This window comes from Sturnira hondurensis, unplaced genomic scaffold, assembly GCF_014824575.4.
Source record: "Sturnira hondurensis isolate 20B ecotype Veracruz unplaced genomic scaffold, ASM1482457v3 Scaffold0021555, whole genome shotgun sequence".
Classification (NCBI taxonomy): Eukaryota; Metazoa; Chordata; class Mammalia; order Chiroptera; family Phyllostomidae; genus Sturnira; species Sturnira hondurensis.
In genome coordinates this window covers 4314676-4335739 of record NW_028094186.1, presented here as the reverse complement: position 1 = coordinate 4335739, position 21064 = coordinate 4314676, and the positions used below count along the sequence as shown (strand labels likewise).

The 21064-nt window shown below is 46.0% G+C and overlaps 1 protein-coding gene across 6 annotated transcripts in view; it reads right to left on the bottom strand.

The window, feature by feature from the left end:
* The window catches only part of USP48 (ubiquitin specific peptidase 48), a 69680-nt gene extending 67395 nt beyond the window's left edge, over window positions 1–2285 (bottom strand). For 4 of the 6 annotated variants that reach the window (XM_037033022.1, XM_037033023.1, XM_037033024.1 and 1 more), the window contains exon 1: window positions 1914–2047. In XM_037033022.1, coding sequence (XP_036888917.1) covers window positions 1914–2047 — 134 coding nt within the window. Of the gene's footprint in view, window positions 1–1913 lie in introns of all 6 variants that reach the window. The other 2 variants (XM_037033021.1, XM_037033025.1) reach the window with 1 other exon arrangement.
* Between the last annotated feature and the right edge of the window lie 18779 nt (window positions 2286–21064).

Sequence of the window (21064 nt, the reverse complement as noted above, 5' to 3'; positions counted from 1 at the left end):
GAATATTTGGGCATAAAAAGGAATAAAGTACCGATACATGCTACAATATGGATGACTCTTGAAAAATACATAGCAAAGTGAAAGCCAGACCCTTCCCCCCCCCAAAGGCTTATTGTATAAGTCCATTTATGTGAAATATCCAGAACAGAGAAATCCACAGGGAGAAAGATGGGTAGTTCTCACCAGGGTGTGAAGAGGGAAAATAGGAAGTGACTACTTAATGGACACAAACTTTCCTTTTAGGATGATGGGAGAAAAGTTTTGGGACAAGAGGATGGCCATGTTAGTACAATACTGTAAAGGTTGTACAAACTGAATCAGATACTTTAGAATGGTAAATTTTGTTATGTATTTTACATGCTTCAACATGGAAGATCCTTGAAAATATTCTGCCAACAAGGCAGTTGCAAAAGTCCAAACGTTGTATGATTCCATTTACATGAAATGTCCAGAATAGGTAAATATAGAGGCAGAAAGGAGATCAGTGACTGTCTGGAGCTTGGGGACCAGGGAGTATAGGGGAGGACTGACTGCCAATCCAATGGGTACGGGGCTTCTTTGGGGGGGGAGGGGCCAAAATGTTTTAAAATCAGATTGCATTGCGGTGATAGCTAAACAACCCTTCGAATATACAAACATAAAACTCTGGACTCTACATATTAAATAGGTGAACCGTATCTCAATGAGATTTAAAAAAAGAGAAAAAACAACTGCTTGGATGTAAAGTTTGCAACTGCAGCTTAAAACTCACTTTCTCTGTGGCATCGCCCTTATTAGAGTGATTCAGCCAATTCCCAATCCTTTACTTCCGTTAAAATCAGAACTATTACAGTGAAAGAGTTTATATAGACATATTTTTTGTATTATTCTGGAACCTAGTTATGTTGAGAAGCTTAGCAAATTCTACTACTATACACGGATTTCCATCATTCCCAGCAGTTACTTGCTATCGGACTCGGACCTGCCCTCCTTGTGAGCCCGCCCACAGCTTGGAATGATTCGTTTGATCTATGGAAGTTCCCTAACTTATCTGACTTCTCAAACTAGACTTTAAGCTCCAAAGCTGAAACCTCGACTTCCATTCCTTCCGGATCCCGCCGTAGAAAGCAGAAACTCCAGAAAGCCTTCTCTAAATGCCTGCTGAAAGGCGGCTACTGAGCATGCCCGGCTTGGCCAAGTCAGTTCAACAACATTCCTGAACAAAAACTACAGTTCCCGCGTCAAAAGGTGGAAAAACAGAAGAGACAGGCACAATGCCTAAGGATTAGATCTAAAAAAAGAGTCAAGGTTCAAGGACTAAGGAGAAGTGAAGGACAACACTTGCACAGCTCAAACTGCATTACTAGATGGAGAGGTATAGAGTCAGAACGCCAAAAAAAGGGGGCTAAAAAAATACTAGATAAACGAGAGAGGGGAGGTCAACAGGGAGCTGAAGGGCACTGATAACCAGCTTAACCATACGGTTTTCCAAAGCAACCTTATCCAAAAGTAATACTAAGATGATCAAGCTTCAGCGTCAACATTGATGCAAGATAAAGCTGTGATGAAACTCACTTAGGAGAAAGTTCCCTTTTTATAAGCAAAAAAGCCGAGCCGTCGCCAGGTTTTCCAACTACCAAGTTTGGCTAAGCCCTCAGCTCCTACTCTTAACCATTTCCACCGCCATCTTCTAGATAAGAACCCAGAACCCTTTTGCAGGGTTTTAAGCAGCATCACCACCGTGCAGAGTCCGGGAAGCCTGCGTTTCCCAGGTCGCCCAAGCGGTGGAAAGCAGGAATCCTCCACCTTGCTCCTCTCCGCGCCTGATGGATGCACGCAAGGGGCCGCAGTCTTTTCCCCCCAACCCGACCCCCCAGCCAGATTTTCCAAGGTCCGACGCGAGGAGGGCGCGAGGCCCCGTGCGCGGGCCTCACCTGCACACGCCGCGGATGCAGGGCTCCAACCAGATGCGGTAGGCGGTCTCGATGTGCTCCTGCGACACCTCCTCGGGCCGCACGGTCTCCGCCCAGCGCCAGGCGGCCTTCTCCAGCTGCAGCCGCGGGGCCATGGCCGTGGCCAGAGGAGAGCCTCCGGAGCCGGGCCGCCGCTGCTGCCGCGGGCGCCTCCACAGCCGTCCAAATGGGCTTCGCCACCTGCCAGTGATGAAGACCAAGCGCTCTCTCAGCCAGCTGGCCAGTCAATCACCTGCGCGCGCCACTGCCGCCGCGCCCGCCCGCGCCCGACCCGCACGACCGGCCGCAAAGCGTCGCCGCCGACACCCGACACCGCCCCCTCCCCTAACTCCCGCAGACGTTGGAGATATACTCCCGGCGGCGGAGGGCGCATGCGCATTCCCAGAAGCCTTTGCACCTCCCGCGCCTCTGTCCAGATGGGCGGAGGAAAGGGAAGCGGTCGTCAGGGACATTCTTTCCATGTCCCCGTTGACGCTGCTGAGGAAGCAGTGTCAGCCCCTCTCCAGGGTAGTGTCTGCGTACCACTACTCTAACAAGGCACCTGGAGAGCAGAAGGATTCTTATTCTCGCCCTCTGGGCCTACCCCTTTAACCTGAAGGAGTCACGCGAGAGGCTACTCAACGCACACCATAGGTCCGCTGAACTGCGGGGTGGGACCTGAATCCGGGCCACCAGAAAAACCAGCCTCTGCTCTCTAGAGGATTTAACTTGAACCTGGACCGGTTCCGACTCCTTTCCCGAGCCTTCCTGACGTCACGGGACGTTCTGGGCCTTTCCTGGACTAGAACTGGACTACAGGTCCCAGCGTGCATTGCGCGCTGCCACTCATTGGATTCGAGGCATCTTGGGATTTGTAGTCTTTGAGGTAGGGGCGGGGCTTGGTGTGCCGTGGGGCGTGCAGAGGTGCTCGGGTGGGGCACGGATTTTCTAGCCGGGAGGGTCAACTTTGCAGCGGCCTGAGTCAGCTCACTACTGTTGTATATGATGATTTCCTCATTCTTCCTTGAAGCTCTTCTCTAGCTCTCGTGTTTGAAAACAGTTCATAAACATAAAATAAAAACAGTTCATTTTTGCAACTTCTGCCCCAGGATATAGTGTTTAGAGTCATCCGAAGTTTTGCAAACTGTGAAGAGCAGTGCTGGTGTGAGGATTTTTGAGCACTTCACATTTGAATAAGAGCTGCGGAGGTCTAAGCCCTAATTTCTGACTCAGAAGTTGACTCAGAAGTCTGACTCTTGGTCTGGGTGCTAACCTGTGCTAGTCATTAGACATTCCGTGAAGGCGTGATGAAAATAAGACGTACTCCCTGCCGTTGGCGGTGGTGAGGTGAGGGCAGTAGAAACAGAAAGTAACTCTTAAGCCCACCCTTAAAAGAGAGTAGAATTTAGCCAGGATGGAAGAAAAGTTCCTTTCCAGATAAAAGCATCAGCAAGGCGCAAAGGCGCACAGAGAGAAACTTCCTCCCCATTAGGCCACACACTCTGAAACTTGAAGAGGTGAGAGAAAGGCCAAGATTGCCTTTATCTCAGGGACTCAGAAAGGTTTAAAACTGGTGAATGATAAGTGAGATCTGCATTTTTATTTATTTATTTTAGCTTCCTCCCTCTGAATCAAGGTTAGGAAGTCATACAGGCCAGATATAATGAAGGCCTGAACTGGGGCAGTGTAATAAGTGTGGAGCTAGGAGCCAAATTTGAAAGATACTTAGGTCATAGAAATTGTGAATTTGATGATTTGGCCTAATCAGTGTCTTAACTTTTCTGTTATTTGACTTTCAAGGCTGGGTCAGGGCCCTTTCCTGGGTGCTTACATCTTGCTGTGTCACCCAGGGCCTCACTTAGCACATGATGAAACAATATTATTAACCTTGTGCTGCCAGCACTATATGCCAGTTTTCTAAAGGGTGAGTTAAATGAATACTTTCTGTTGTTAAAAAAAAAACCAACAAACCCAAAATGGAGTCCCTTTTAGTAAGCCCCACCAAGACTTACTACAAACATACCTGATTTTATTGTGCTTTGTTTTATTACAATTACAGGTGTTGAGGTTTTTTTACAAATCCAGGGGAAGACCCTCCAGCAAAAAGATTACAGCTCACTAGATTGCAATGGTCTGAAATCAAACCCTCAACTTCTCCATGATAATGCCTGTTCCTCTGGTTTCAGCCTCTCCCAGGAATGGAATTTTAAACCAACCAGTCTGGAATCCTGATCCACCCTAGTGAGGTAATCTGCCTGTTGAGACCCCTGCCTTTTCCTCGGGGAAGGTTACCCTGCCTGAAATAACCCACTCTTAACTCCCCATCCATCGTCCTTCTGCTTACACCTCACTTTGTTGTGCTGCACTTGACAGCGCTTTGCAGAATTGCTTTCTCTTACGAGGTGGAGGCATGATCCTCCACTAGCAGAAAGATTATGTCTGGCTTCATTGTGATATGTGCTTTAATGCCATGGTCTGAAACCAAACCTGCACTATCTCTGAGGTATGCCTTTAAAACCTTCTACTTTTGTACGACTGTTCAGAGCTCCCTTCTAGTTGTTAGGTAGGATGCTTTCCGATTCATGGATCGTTTTATAATGCCAATTAGATCTTCAAATTTGCTCAACTGAATTTTGTTTTTTAACGATACCAAGTGAGTTAGAAGCTACAGAAGAAGGTGCAGGTTTCGGAGGTAGATGATGGTTTCAGTGTCTAATACGTTGCATTTCAGGTGCATCAGGGACATCTGTGTCAGGACAGCAGACAGGAGTCTGAGTCTTGGGGGCTATCTTGTTCCTGTATCATGAATTGTTCAGTCTCTCCTGGATCATTCTTACCAGCATTCAAATATGCTATAATTTCTCCCAGTTTAACAAACGCCTTTCTTGACTCCCACATTCCCCTCCAGCTACTGTTTCATTTCAGTTCCCCGTTATAGGGAAACTGGGAAGAGCTGTCTAATCCAGTTCCCCTCCTTAAACCCATTTCAAGTTAAGCCCTTATCTCTACCACACCCCAAACCATTCATATTAAAGTCACCACTGGCCTCCGCATTGTTAAGTCTAATGGTAAGTTTACACTATGTTACTTGACCTATCCACAGAATTTGACCCAGGTATTCACCGTCTTCTGTCTTCTTTTAACTTGTGTGACACCACACTCCCCTGGTTTTCCCGCTGCTCACTAGCCATTCTTCTTCAGTGCCCTTTGCCGGTTCTTTCTCATCTTATCTGCAAACTTGAGTAGCCTAGGGTTGGACCTCTTCACTAACTACAGTCACTCCCTACATGATCTGATCTCCCACGGCTTTAAATACTAGTACTGTATTAATGACGTCCAAATTCATACCTCCAGACCTCATTCACCCCTAAAATGCCAGACTCTATGTCCTGTTGGTTACCTGGCACCTCCAATGTGCTATAGCCATCTCACCTTCACTGGTCTAAACTGTACTCTTATTCTACCACCAGTTTCCACTCCCCACCCCCACCCTAGCCGGCCACAGCCAGTTATCCTATAATCCTTCCCATCTCAGCAGGCTACTCCATCCTTCCAGAAATCTTAGATACAACTTTAACTTTTTCTCTTACATCGCCATCCAGTCCTTCCACAAATCCTGTCACCTGTGCTTTCAAAACATACACAGAATGTGACCACTGTGCAGTGGCGGTTACCACCTGGTCCTCACCTGGGTTGTTGCAAAGGCTTCCTAGCTGGTCTCCCTGTTTCTGCTTTGCAAAACCACTTTTGACACGTTCACTCATGGCACCTTGTCCATACACTGCACAAATTTGTGTGTGTGTTTCAGTTGCGTTTTTACCTTTCTTGAAATAATAAAGCACAATATGCTGAAAATGTTGCATGTATTCTTTCATCTTCCGTATTAAAATATCTACATGAAAGTTCACCAATTTTGATGTTTTTTAAAAAGATTTATTTAGAGAGGGGGGAATGGAGAAAGAGAGGGAGAGAAACGCCAATGTATGAGAGATACGTCCATAGTTTAGCAGGCCCCCAACTGGGGGCCTGGCCCACAACCCAGGCATGTGCCCTGATTGGGAATCGAACCAGCAGCCTTTCGGTTTGGAGGCTGGCATTCGATCCAGTGAGCCACACTAGCCAGGGTGATGTTTTGTTTTGTTTTTAATTCATGCTGATATGAACAGCTGCCACAATACAATCAAACAAAATTGTTTCAAATGAAGTTAGAGTCAACTTAGCACTACCAGCGCCATCTTATGGGAAAAACCAAATGAACTTTTTGGCCAGCCCAATATAAGGAGAATCAAAGAAGTGAGTATCTCAGAAGCTTAGGGAGGAAAGTCAAAAAGATGGGAATGGTCAGCGATGTTAAATGCCACCCTATTTTCTCTCCCATATCTTGGCTCCCTTCACAGTAAAATTATTGAGAGAATTATCTACCCCCAGCACTGTCCAATGGAAGTATATTATGAGCCGCAGGCAATTTAAAATTTTCTGGTAGCCACATTTTAAAAAGTAAAGAGAAACAGGTGAAATTTATTTTAATATATTTAACCCAATATATCCAAAAATTTACATTTCTATATAAAATCAGTATTTTGGTGTGTTGTTTTTTTTTTTAGATTTTATTTATTTCTAGAGAGAGGGAAAGAGAGAAAGAGAGGGAGAGAAATACTGATGTGAGAGAGAAACATCGATTGGTTGCCTCTAGTAGGCGCCCTGTCTGGGGCCAAACCTGCAACCCAGGCGTGTGCCCTGGTCACAAATTGAACCAGCAACCTTTCAAACCAACTGCACCATACCGGTCGGTCTGAGATCAGTATTTTTAATATGTTAATGAAGGATTCTACCTTTTCTCGTGCTACATTTTGGAAATCTGATGTACATTTTACACTTACAGCTCATCTCAATTCAAACCCCATTCAGTTGTTCAGTAGCCACACATGGTGAGTACATGCAGGTCTGAACTCTGCAGACTTCCTCATCTCCTGTGCTCCCTGCAGCCAGCTCCAGTCTGGCCTGTGATCTCATCCCTCCTTTACAGCTGCTTTTATCAAGGGTTCCAGGGTCCCCACATGATCAAAACCAGGGGTCTCTGTCCTTAGCTCTCTGCAGTCACCAACGCAGATGGTCTCTCTTGCCACCTCGAAATGTCCTTCCCCTTGTTTCTGGGCGGTATCCTGTCCTGGTTTTCCGCATCCCTCCGTGGCTGCCGCTTCTCAGTCATCTTTGTCCCGTCCTCCTCTTCTATTTGGTTTCTAAGTGCTGGTGTAAATGAAAAACTCATTCCTATGTGTCTCTATTCTCAATACCCCAATACTACTTCTGATACCCAGATGTGTGAGTTTTCCACTCATCAAGCAATTCCGTGATACCACTTGGGTGTCCTACAATTTAACTCAATTCTGATACTGCCTACCTGGATGAAGCATCAGGCCACACAGATTAAGGCTTCAGTCTTACAAGACTGCACATACACACCCTTCAGACATCAGTTGCAAGTTCAGGTTCTCACCTGTGTTTCTGACCAACTTGCGGGTAACTGTAGATTGGAGGTTCCCGCGACCCTTTCTTCCACCTGAGGTTCCATTAATTTGCTAGGGTGGCTCACAGAACTCAGGAAACCGTTTTAACTGCTAATTATCAATTCACCATGAATTGATGAAACTCAGGCCCTGACCGCTATGGCCTAGTTGGTTGGGCGTCGTCCAGCAAAGTGAAAGACCACCAGGGGGGTGGGGGGCATAAGGGAGATAAATGGTCATAGAAATAAGTAAGTAAATAAATAAATACAAGTTAAACTTTAAAAAGTAAGGAAGAAAGGGTGCCAGTTTGATTCCTGGTCAGGGCACATGCCTGGGTTGCAGGCGGGTCCCTGACTGGAAACCAATGAATGTTTCTCTCTCACATCGATGTTTCTCTCCCTCTCTCTCTCCCTCCCTTCCCCCTCTCTAAAAATAAATAGTGTTTTAGAAGTGATGAAATTCAGGGGCAGCAGATGAAAGAGATGCACTGGGCAGGGCCTGCAAGAAGGGAGAGTTTCCAAGCTGTTTCTGGGAGCATCGCCTCTGCACCACAGCTCACCCACCAGGAAGCTCACTGAGTCTCGTCCTTTTGGGTTTTATGGAGGCTTCAGCACATAGGAATGATTGGTTAAATCGTTGGCCATTGGTGACTGAACTCAATTTCCAGCCCCTCAGTCTCCCCTCCGCAGAGGTGGGGCTAAGGCTAAGAGTTCCAGTTCTCTAACCATGATTAGTTCTAGCAACCAACCATTCCATCCTAAGGTTACCTAGGGGGCTCTCCTAAAGTTAACTTGGACATAAACTGGTGTGATTAAAGGGGGCTTGTTATGGCCCTGGCCAGTGTGGCTCTGTCAGTTGAAGCATTGTTTTGTAGATCAAAGGTCCACGCGTTCGATTCCTGGTCAGGGCACATGCCTGGGTTGCAGGTTTGGTCCCCAATCGGGGCATGCAAGAGGCAGCCAATCAAGGTCTCTCCCTCCCTTTCCCTCTGTCTGGAATCAGTGGGCATGTCCCCAGGTGAGGCTAATAAATAAATAAATTATAAAGGGGCTAATTATGAATAGAAAAAGACACCTTTATCATTCTAAGCCCTTTGGAGATTCCAAGGTTCTTAGGAACGTTGTGGTAGGGATGGAAGACCAAATACACAGGGTCTGGCACAAATAACACCCCTGTTTCATTACAAAATCATCAGCATGTGATTCTATACCATAACAATATCACACTCGAGCACACCATGTGACATTTTAGGTGGAACTTTCAAATTAAAATGATAAATTATTGCCCTGGCTAGTGTAGTTCAGTGGATTGAATGACAGCCTGTGAACCAAAGAGTCACTGGTTTGATTCCCCGTTGGGGCACGTGCCTGGGTTGTGAGCTGTCCCCAGTAGTGGACACACGAGAGGCAACCACACATTGATGTTTCTCTTCTCTTTCTCCCTCTCTTCCCCTCCGTCTATAAAAATAAATAAAATCTTTAAAAACAAATAAAACCAATAAATTATTATAACCATAGTATTACCCTACCAACCACACTCCAGCAGGCATTGCTTCTGCTGGACCCTGTATATTTCTCATACATTACAATATCACAGATGGAATTCTTCTAGACTTTGTCCTGGACACACTTTTATTTTTTAATTTTTATTTATTTTTTTAAAGATTGTATTTATTTATCTTTAGAGGGGAAGAGAAGGACAGAGGGAGAGGAACATCAATGTGTGGTCGTCTGTTGTGCGTCCCCCGCTGGGAACTGGCCCGCAACCCAGGCACGTGCCCCAACCAGGAATCGAACCTCGATTCTTCGGTTCGCAGGCCTGCGCCCAATCCACTGAGCTACACCAGCCAGGGCGAGACACACTTTTATACCAGTCAATAAAAAAAGAAACAAACAAGTATAAGATGCCAAAAAAGCATTTGACAAAAACCAGCACCCATTTATGATAAAAACTCTCAGCAGAGTGGAATAGAGAAAACATACCTCAACATAGTAAAGGCCATACATGACAAACCCACAGCCAGCGTCCTGCTCAGCTGGGAAAAACGAAGGGCTTCCCTTACGATCAGGAACAAGACAGGGACGCCACTTTCACCGATCTTGCTCAACATCGCACTGGAAGTCCTAGCCACCGCAGGCAGACAAGAAGAAAGCAAAGGCATCGGAATTGGAAAGGCAGAAGCGACACTGTCATTATCTGCATATGATATGATACTGTATATAGAGAACCCTAAAGATGCCCCCCCCAAATTACTAGAACTGATAAACTCAGTAAAATAGCAGGACAAAATTAATGTTCAGAAATCGATTGCACTTTAAACACTAATTTACTCCCAGAAGGGGAAACTAAGAATCTCATTTACAATTGCAGCAATAAAATAAAATAAAAAATAAAATACCTAGGAATAAATTTAACTAAGGAGGTTAAATACCTGTGTGTGGGAATACAAGACACTGAAGAAAGGAACTGAAGAAAATACAAATAAATGAAGTATATTCCAAGTCCATGGATAAAAAGAACTAGCATAATTAAGATGTTTATACTACTCAAAGCAATCTAGATTGAATGCAATTCTTATCCAATATCAATAGTGTATTTCACAGAACTAGAACAAATACTCCAAAAATGTATATGGAAACACAAAAGACCCTGAATAGCTATAGCTATCTCAAGAGAGAAAAACAAAATCGGAGGTATCACACTACCAGATACCAACTATACTACAGGACTATAGTAATTAAAACAGTATGGTGCTAGAATAAAAAAAAAACAGACATATAGATCAATGGAACAGAATAGAGACACCAGAAATAAACCCATGTCGGTATGGTCAACTAATATTTGACAAAGGAGGCAAGAACATACAATGGGGTAAAGGAGCTATTCAACAAATGGTGTTGGGAAAATTGGACAGAAATACTAAAAAAAAATTAAACTAGGTCACCTTCTTACACCATATGCAAGAATAAAGTAAAAATGAATCAAATATTTAAATATAAGACTCCAAACCATAAAACTCCTAGAACAAAATATAGGCACTTCTCCTACCAGTATTATTTTCTGATATATCTTCTCCGGCAATGGAAACAAGAAAAATAATAAACAAATGGGACTATATCAAACTAAAAAGATTTTTTGCACGGCAAAGGAAACCATCAACAAAATGAAAAGGCAGCATAATGAACAGAAGAAGATACACACCAAGGATACATCTGATGAAGGGTTAACATCCCAAGTTCGTAAAGAATTCACACAACTCAACACCAAGAAAACAAACAATCCAATGTAAACATGGGCAGGGAACCTGAATAGACACTTCAAAGAGGACATACAGATGGCCAATAGACATACGAAAAGATGCTCAAAGGCACTAATCATCAGAGAAATGCAAAATAAAACCACAGTGATATATCACCTCACACCTGTCAGAATGGCTATCATCCATAAACCAACAAACCAGTGTTGGCGAAGATGTGGGGGAAAGGGAAGCCTGACACACTGCTGGTGGGAATTCCCTCATCCAAGGGAAGGCAGACGGGTGCAGCCGCTATGGAAAACAATAGGAAGGTTTCTCAAAAGATTACAAATGAACTGCCAGCGGTTCCACTTCTGGGATTTATCTGAAGAAACCCAAAACACTACTTCGTAAAACTCTATGTGCCCTGTGTTCATTGCAGAATTATTTAGAATAGCCCAGATGTGGAAGCAACCCAAGTGCCCCTCCACAGATGAGTGGATAATATAGTAAGAGTGGCGGTGTACTGGAACCTAATGAACAAAATAAACTAACAAGAAAAATGGAACCAGAGACACGGAAACATGAAACAGACTGATAGCCATAGTTGGAGGTGGGGGGAATGGTGGAAGGAAGGGGAAGGGATTAGTCAAAAAACGTGTATGAAGCCCTGGCTGGCATATCTCAGTGGATTGAGCCCAGGCCTGCGAACCACACGATCGCAGTTCGATTCCCAGTCAGGGCACATGCCTGGGTTGCGGGCCGATTCCCAGCAGGGGACTCACGAGAGGCAACCATACATTGACACTTCTCTCCTTCTCTCCTTCCCTTCCCCTCTAAAGATAAATAAATAAAATCTTTTAAAAAAATGGAACCTTCATATAAAAAAAACAAACAAAAAAACCGTGTATGAATGACCCATGGACATGGACAATGGAGAGGGGATTGATCGTGGACTAGAGGGGTGGGCTGGGTAGAGAGGGTCAAAAGGGAAAAAATTGGGTGAACTGTAATAGAATAAGCAATAAAATAAAAGTGGTGGTACATACGTACAATAGAATACTATTCCATAAAAAGGTAATAAAATCCTATTGTGACAGCGAGGATGAATCTAGAGGGTATTATGCTAAGAGAAATAAGTCAGAGAAAGACAAACACCACATGATTTCACTTACATGTGGAATCTAAAGAACAAGATAAATGAACAAATAGAAGCAGACACAGAGAACAGACTGACGGTTACCAGAGGGGAAGAGGGCTCGGGGCTTGGGTGAGAAGGGCAGAGGGACTGAGACGTGCAGGACAGCCATGTTGCAGGACAGCCATGGGGACGGGAGGTGCCGCGTGGGGTTCAGTCAGTCATGTTATAATAACTCTGCGTGGTACCAGGGGGGTACGGGAAATATTGTGGGGATCATTTTGTAAAGTCAGTGATTGTCTGCCTAAAACTAATATAAAACAAATGAATGTAAAAGAAACATGTATGCTTTGATTAAATAAAACTAAATGTAAAAAAGAAATAAGTATAAATATAAATTAGACCATGTCACTTTATTTTGGCATCCTTTTCCACTTTAAATAAAATTTAAACTTTTCATGACCTACAGAGCTACAGTAGGCAGGATAATGTCTCCCGCGAAAGGATGTTGCTATAGATTGTATGTTTTGTCCCCTTAAAGTTCATAGGTTAAACCCTAATGCCCAATGTCATGGTATTTGGAGGCGGGACCTTTGGGGTGAGTAGGTTATGAGGGTGTGGCACTCACGAGTGGGATTAGTGCCCTCATGAAAGATTCCAGAGAACTCCCCGGACCCTTCCACCATGTGAGGACACAGTCCAAAGACAAGAAGACAGGTGTCTATGCGAACCAAGACATGAAAGCTGCCAGGGCCTTAATCTTGAACTTCTCTGCCTCCAGCACTGTGGGAAATAAATTGATGTGTTTCCAAGCCACCCAGCCTATGGTATTTTTATTACAAGCAGCCCAAATGGAATAAGACAGAAGCCCATGTCTTAATTCCCCAAACCTGTGAATATGTTACCTTGTGTAGCAAAAGGGACTTCGCAGTGAGGTTGGGTTAAAGATGCTGAAATGGAGAGATCGTCCTAGGTCCCCTGCATGGGCCTGAGGAACTTACGAGGGAGTCAGGAAAGCCAGAGTCAGAGGACAGGCTCCACAGCTGACTTTGGGAAGCTTTGCTCAGCGGCAGTGTCATAGCCAATGAGGTTTATCCCAGGCTCGATGGTTGACAATTGAAGGCAGGAGCCCCAAGGAACGCAGGCAGCCTCCAGAAGCTGACCGAGGCAGGGAAGTGGTTCTCCCTTACAGCCTCCGACAGGAATGCAGCCTTGCCAACATTGTGATCTCGGCTCACTGACACCCATTTTAAACTTCTGACTTCAAGAATTAGAGATTGTTTTTAAGCCACTAAATTTGTGGTAATTTGTCACAGACCCTTTACACCCTGACTACGCCTAACTCCAAACTCATACTAGTGTTGTTCCCTGTTCACTGTGCCTTAGCCACTGGATCTAGTACTTTCCTGCCTCAGGGCCCTTAGCACGTGCTATTCCCTCTGCTAATAAAGCTTATCCCCAGATATCCGACTCCCTCAGATCGCAGCCCGAATGTCGCCTCTGCAGAGAAGGCCTCTCGGATCAGTTGGGCGCCCCTCTCACGCCCCCACGATCGCGTTCCTATCTATTTCTCGCAACACTCCGTCTGAAGTGACTGTGCTCGTTTCACGCTTCCTCCGACAGTGTCACAACCTCGCTGCCTTGCGCGTTGCCGTGTTCCCAGCGCCAGAACAGTGTACATAGTAAGTGCTCAAGACATGCTTGCTAAATGAATGAATGTGAATGCACATCAGTCTGATTGAAGATTAATATTCCAAGTCCGGACATGGTTAGGAGTAGAACCTTTTCCCTAGATGAGCAAGGCTTGAAACCAAGACAGATTCATAAAGTATGTAGAAAGCACAAGCAGTTTTTAAATATCATCATCTATTTTTTCAAGACCCAGTGGCAAACAGGGGGGAAAATCCCAAGCCAAAAATTGCAGCGAAGGGTTCAGCTGGCTCACCGCCTGGGGAGGGTGGGTGGAGCCGGGGCTGCCTCATCCAGGCAGTGCCATTCACGTGGACACGGTGGATGCTGTACGGACATTCTTCCCCGCCCCCGCTATGGGTCAGCACGAATTCAACAGCTGAGTTTCCCTTTGACAAATACAGTACGGACTGGTGCACCTGGGGGTTATTTACTGACAAGGATGGAGGAGGCAGGAGCTGAGTAAGACCCATGGCGAATGAGGTCATATTCACTCCACTGGCTTTAATGTAGTCATGAGGGAACCGACCAGAGGTAGCCTTTTGAGAATTGCTTGCATTTATTAACAAATGATTCAGTGTAACAAGGATGACCTAATATATTAATATCCTATCCACTTAAGACAAACCTTTCTATTCCTATACCAGTCACATGCGCACAGACTCGTATTGGGTGGGAGGAAAGGCCACAGTGCCCTAACTTCTAGGCGGTGACTTTGATGCCCCGTTTGTCCCCTTCTCAGTGCGAAGGTTCCTTCTCTTTCTCCTCAGTCACCACGGAGACCGTAACTGGGGAATGGGTCGGGCGTGATTCTCTGGCTGCAGACTGGCCCTCGGGTATGAGGAGAGGGAAGGGCCGCACGCCCGCCCTCTGCATCAGGATTAGGGTTCCCACTGTGAAGACCTCCCTTTCTGCGTGTGTCCGTTCCCTAGGGATGCCATGCCCAATGCGACAAACTGGGTGGCTTACAACAACAGAAACGTACTATTTCACAGTTCTGGAATCTGGGAGTCCAGAACGAAGGTTTCCGCGGGCCGTGCTCCGCTGGAAGGCTCTCAGACAGGATTCTGCTGTGCTTTTTTCTGCTTCTGGTGGCTCCCCACGTTCCTTGGCTCACGGCTGCATAACTCCATTCTCTGCCTCCATCTTCACAGGGTCTTCCTTCCTCTGTATATGTCTCGGGGTGCCCTCTCCTCTTCTTATGAGGAGGGCACCAGTCATTAGACTTGGGGCCCACCCCGATCCAGTGGGACCTCGTCTTAATTTATTACATCAGGAAACACATTACTTCCAAATAGTCTCACTCTGAGATTCTGAGCGGGCATGAATGCTGGGTGGACACCATCCAACGCACCACACTGTGAGCCATCGCTGTCTGTGTGCTGCTGTCCACACTCGCATTCGGATTGGTTAGAGGCTATCTCGCACGCCCTAGTGTGTTGCCCCTTGGTCCAATGGCTGCACACCCTGGCTCCTGCCACCTCACCCACTGGACTGTGGATTTTACAGGAGTGCAAATGAGAGACAACCCCACTATTTTGACACTGCTAAGATATGAGCTGGCCCTCGCTGGGGTGCAGGCAACCCTCAATAGCTGGAATCAGTAAGATGCTGTGACCAGAACTGGGGCCTCACTCAGACACACGTGCACTCTGCAATCTGCCCCGACCAACTGTGTTACACTTATGCTTTACCACCAAGCTGAGTCAGTATTATCTGAATCATAGCAAAGAAGGCATATCCTTAAGTATCTGATGATGTTGCAACGTGTCCCATCACTGAGGTCATACCACGAGTCCCACAAACGCCCATGGCACAGCGTCTTACCAAGCCAGGAGGAGACAGGGCTGCAACCATTGTTATTTTTGCTGTAATTATTCCACGTTTCTCTTTAGCTCACCATGGCTACGTGCAAGCTTATCCTTCTGCCTGGAACACTGACGGCCCTCTCTTTGCCTGGTTAGGTCCTTCTCAGACCTCAAATTTCAGCTCCAGTGATGTTTCCTCCGAGAGGCAGACTGGTCCCCCAGTTCATCTCTGTGCCTCGACTTCTTCATCTGTGAAATGGGAATGATAGTAGGACCAACTTTATGGCACCACTGAAGGGTAAATGAGCTGATACAAGAAAACAGTCCCTAGCAAACCGAAAGCACCCATTAATTGTGATTAATTCAATCATTAATGATAATTTTAATAGTAATTATTATTTACTCATTTTATTAATACTTGTTAATTTTATTATCCTCTGACTTCTCTGCTCTAGAGAAGGCTGGGTTACCCCCTCTCCATTCCCACAGCCTTGGCTCTTACAATGCTGAATTGTACTTTTGCTTTGCTTGTCTGCTAGTCTCTGGGCTGTTTGGGAGCAGAGGGGTGTCCTTACCTTTATACTCCACTCCTGAGGCAGGGCCAGGCACTTTAGGGCTCAAGGTCAAAGTGAGGTGACACCATGGGAAGAGAATGGGGTCTGCAGCCCCACGGAAATGAGCGGTCCTAGCTCAGCCTCCCACTTCAGGGCCTCCTTTGAACAAGGGCCCCAATCCCTCTGGACTTTGGCCTTCCCTCTGAGGAAGGAGCGGATATCAGACCGGCCTCAGGGCTTGCCCCCCGAGTGAAGGAGTTGTGCTGCCCCAGTGAGCACTTTAAGCGAAGGCATTCAAAGCACCAGGCTTGGAACTGGTGTCCATGAATAGCTACTTAGTAGTAGCTTCCCGAACTGTAAGTTGCCTGAAAGAATGTGACGGATAAGACGTGCTATCCTTGATACAGAAGCATCGGCCCAAACCCAAGACTCAAAGAAGGTCTAAGCATTCATCTGGAACTAACATGGAATGGCATTGAGTGTAGGCTGTGATTTAAAAAGAACAAGAAAAGAAAGTCTGAGGGGAAAAGCCCTGAGAGATAATTTACCTCCTGACCCCTTGTACAGAATATTAAGGGCATGTTGGTTGATGGTCCATCTCTACAGTTACCGGAACATGCAGCCGTGGGACGAAGCCTCAGTCCTGAGATGCTGAGGGTTCTCGGCCTCTTGGTGAGCTGCCACCATCGGGGCATGTAAGCTGAGGGGCATCCTGCAGGGGCTGTATCTAGGATGCTCGGCCAACCTCCTCATCCTTGTATCACTGGCTTTGACTGCCCCCTAGTGGACGTTTTCTCCTCCAGAACCTTGGGTTCTAGCTGAATTCTCCAGGGGCAGGGTTAGGGCACTGCCCAAGCCCCTTCCTTGTCTTCTCCTCTTCTCTCTCTATGCTCACTCATGTGGCAGTGTCACCCCATCTGGTGGCTTTACATACCACCCAAGTACTAACTGCTTCCAGTACATGGAAATCATATCTCCAGCCCACACTCCCCCCTGACCTCAAGACCTGGAGATCCAACCACCGCGAGTCTTCTCCCCTGGAACGTCTAATAGGCATCTCGGTCTGGATGTGTCCCAAACTGAGCTCTTTATTACCTACCTCCCCAACCCTGCTCCTACCCCAAGGGCCTCCCCATCCCAGTTATGGCAGTAACATCCTTCCAGATGCTCGGGTGAAAAACGGGGTGTCATCCTTGACTCACGTCTTTCTTTCACACCCCGAGTCTAACCTGCCAGCAACTCCTGTTGGCTGTACCTTCAAAATATGTCCAGAATCTGACCACCTCTTGCTATCCTGGTCCAGGTCACCATCATTTCTAGACTTGTTAATAGTCTCCCATCTGGTCCTAAGGCATCTGGCCTTGTCCAGTAGTTCTCACCTCACACTGACCTTCAGGGCCCTATGTGATCTGACTCCTCTGGCAGTCTCCGCATTGCTGCATTCACGCCACACTGGCGTTGCCTGTGCCAGACATACTCCTGCCTCGGGGCCTTTGCACTTGCTATGCCCGCTGCCTGACACGTACTTCCTTCAAGTAATTGCATGGCTGACTCCTTCACTTCCTTTATATTTTTACTCAAAAGACCCTCTTCCTCGAGATCCCCTAACCTCTTGGCCATCTTATCAGAATTTCAACATCTCTCTGACACTTCATATGTCCCAGCAGCGCTTCATGTATTTTCTTCTTACTATTTATCACTATTCAAAACTCCATCCATTTCACTCATTTATTCTACACTGAAACGTTAAGTTCCACAGGATAGAGTTTTGTTTACTTTGTCTCCCCAAATATCTCCAGTGCCTAAACAGAGGCTAGTGATATTTGGGAAATGAATTTACGTCCTTCTTTCAACTCAATCTCCCCAATGACCCAATAAGATACTTTAGCATTGCCCCTAGTTTATAGATGGGAAAATTGGGGCACAGAGAAGTTACGTGACCTGCCCAACACAGCTAGGAAATGAAACCTGGGGGAGAATTATTCTTCCCCTACTTCGCTAAACTTGTGTATTATCATCACTCAGATGTCTCATTATTTTAATGAAGCTCAGAGGCGTGCCCTTCTGGCCCTGCCCAGCATGGCTCGGTTGGTTGAATATCATCTGCGAAGCAAATGTCGCCAGTTGAATTCCTGGTCAGGGCATAGGCCTGGGTTGCGGGCACCGTCCCCAGTGGGCGTGTGCGAGAGGCAATGTACCCATGTTTCTCTCGCACATTGTGGTTTCTCTCCCTCTCTTTCTCTCTCCCTCCCCTCTCTCTAAAAATACATAAATAAAATCTAAGAAAAAAAGAATGCCTTCTTTGTGGGGTCATTGTGAGGCTTAAGTGTGATAAGCATGTGACAAGCTTGCACCAGTGCCTGGAATGTTGTAAACACTTAAGAAAGGGTCACTAGAAGCATGAAAGTTTCTACCAGGAGTCTGTCCCTGGTCCAGGAAAGGGAGGGGCACTCCAGGCACAGAGCCCAGTCAAGGGGCTGGGAAGTTACTGTTGACGCGGCTGCCATTCACATCCACTTCTCTGTGCGGCACGTCTTAGCCACGCCAGCCTGTTCCCAGAAGCAGTTTTCCTGCGACTGCGACATGCCCTGGTCATGCTGCTTGGCATGTAGTGCAGTTTCTGCATAGAAGCTCCTACACGGCCCTTAGAGTCCCACTCAGAGATGCCCTCCCGCGGGAAGCCCTCCCTGACTTCCCCAAGTACCTCAAGTTCCTACTACAGTTAAGATGGCAATTTACTCAATGATTTGTTTTCTGTCCTCTTTCTCTTTTTTTTGGTTCATTTAAAAAATTGTAATGATTATTATTTGTTTAACATGAAGCCCCTACTGGGATGTGAGCTCCTTGAGGGCCAGTGTTGTAGGTCATGGAATATAGACAATTTGAGGGCCCTCTTTATTTATTTTTAAGATTTTATCTATTTATTTGTAGAAAGAGGGGAAGGAAGGGAGAAAGAGAGGAGAGAAACATCAGTGTGTGGTTGCTTCTCACACACCCCCAACTGGGGACCTGGCCTGCAACCCAGGCATGTGCTCTGATTGGGAATCAAAACTGTGAACCTTTGGTTTGCAGGCCTGTGCTCAATCCACTGAGCCACACCAGCCAGGGCTTAGGGCCCTCTTTAAAAATATGACACTATAGCCCTGGCTGGTGTAGCTCAGTGGATTGAGCGCGGGCCTGCGAACCAGACGATCGCGGTTTGATTCTCAGTCAGGGCACATGCCTCGGTTGCAGGCCAGTTCCCAGCAGGGGACACACAAGAGGCAACCATACATTGATATTTCTCCCTCTCTCCTTCCCTTCCCCTCTAAAGATAAATAAATAAAATCTCTTAAAAATATATGAGATTATAAACACAAAACCAAGCTTGAAAGTGAATATTTATTAGAATGAAAAAAATCGCAACTTTTCCTAACAAAAATCACAAAGAATATAAATCCAAAGTAATAACAAACTTATAAATCAACTGCCTGGCACTCCTCTGTAATACTTTTTACTTGTTTTTTTGGTTGCATGCTCTTTGGATCTTCGGCTCTTTGGATCTTCGGCTCTTTGGATAATCCTGAATTATCTCCTATGCAACAATAGCTGTATGGCATTTCCTAAAACAGGACTAAAAAAATAATTCAGTCTTTCCTCCAGCACGATGGCTCAAAATTAGTGTTTTTTATTAGTGATCGTTTTTATTTTTTCCTTCACCTTTGCAATTCATTGTTGATAAGGTTATTTATACTCTTAAGGGTTGCTGTCAAACTTGGGATAACCTCTGCACATTTCTTACATGTATGAGCTGTAAGATTTGGGAGGATTCTTCCCTCGACTAGCTCTGGCTTCATACATTTCAAACCTATTTCTCCTCCAACACCCTGGTACCACGGGGCCCAGCAAAATACTGATCTGTGCTGTGCACCTTCATGTCACAACACTGGGGAGGACTGCACAGCGGGCATGAGCAGTATACCTGGGAGGGAAGCCATTCTGGGGCATCTAGAAATAATAAGACCACACATGCAAGGATTTAGGACCCTGTAAGTACATATAGCCCCAGACCTAACCCCAGACCAAAGTCCCTTCAGTCGGATCCCATCAACACTTGCAGCCATCTGTCATGAGAAGCGGTGTGACAGGGAGATTCAGTGGAACGAGACAGTGGTCTGAACCAACTGTGGTTAAAATATCTCACTTTTGCAAATTTTATAAAATTAAATGATCCCATGCAAATAACGTATCTAAAGTTTAAGCATTAGGAGGTTCACGGGAAATCCATTCCTCCGGAAGGCAGAGTTGAGCACCCTACATCCCCCAAGGCCTAGCCTTGGGCATCACACACACTGGGGCATCTAGGTCGCCTCGGATGTCAGCGCTAGAATGGAGAGCACCGGACTGGTGATTTTCACCCTCCCGTGGAGCCCTGGCACTTGGAGGTGGTGTCGACAAGCCTTCTACCGGGGTTTCTTGAAACATGGAGCACGGCTGTTTAAATCATAATGATGACCTTAAGAGTCATCATCCAGCCCTGGCTGGTGTGGCTCAGTGGATTGAATGCCGGCCTTTCGACCAAAAAGTTGCCGGTTCAATTCCCAGTCAGGGCACATGCCTGGATTGTGGGCTAGGTCCCCGGTCGGGGGCGTGTGAGAAGCAACCTATCAGTGTATCTCTCACACATCGATGTTTCTCTCCTTCTCTTTCTCCCTCCCTTCCCCTCTTTCTAAAGACAAGTAAATAAAATATAAAAAAAAAGTCATCATCCAGCCAAACACGCATGGGCATTTTACAGCGTGACAGACACTATCGTACGTGCCCAGCCTGTATCAAGTCACCTCACCCTACAACATGCCTGTGAAGTTGGAGCCATCATTAGCCCACTTTCCAGATGAGGAAACTGAGACTTGAAAAGTTTCAGTTTTGTACATTAAGGTTCCATGTAAGAAACCTTTCGAACAAAAATTTTTCTACTTCTAAGTTTTGAAAAAGCCTGAAATGGTTCAAGCCCTTTCTTTTACACACGGGGAAGTAACACCCTGAGAAAGGGAGGTCATCCACTCAGCGCTGCGGACTTATTCGTATCTCCTGGGCTCTTTCCCTGCGCCAGACACTGGGCCAGGACCCAGAGGTTCGGAGATCAACAAGAGAGTCATGGAATGTAACCTTGGTGGGGCCCACAGACCATATGTACATGATCTAAATAAGCAAATGACTCCT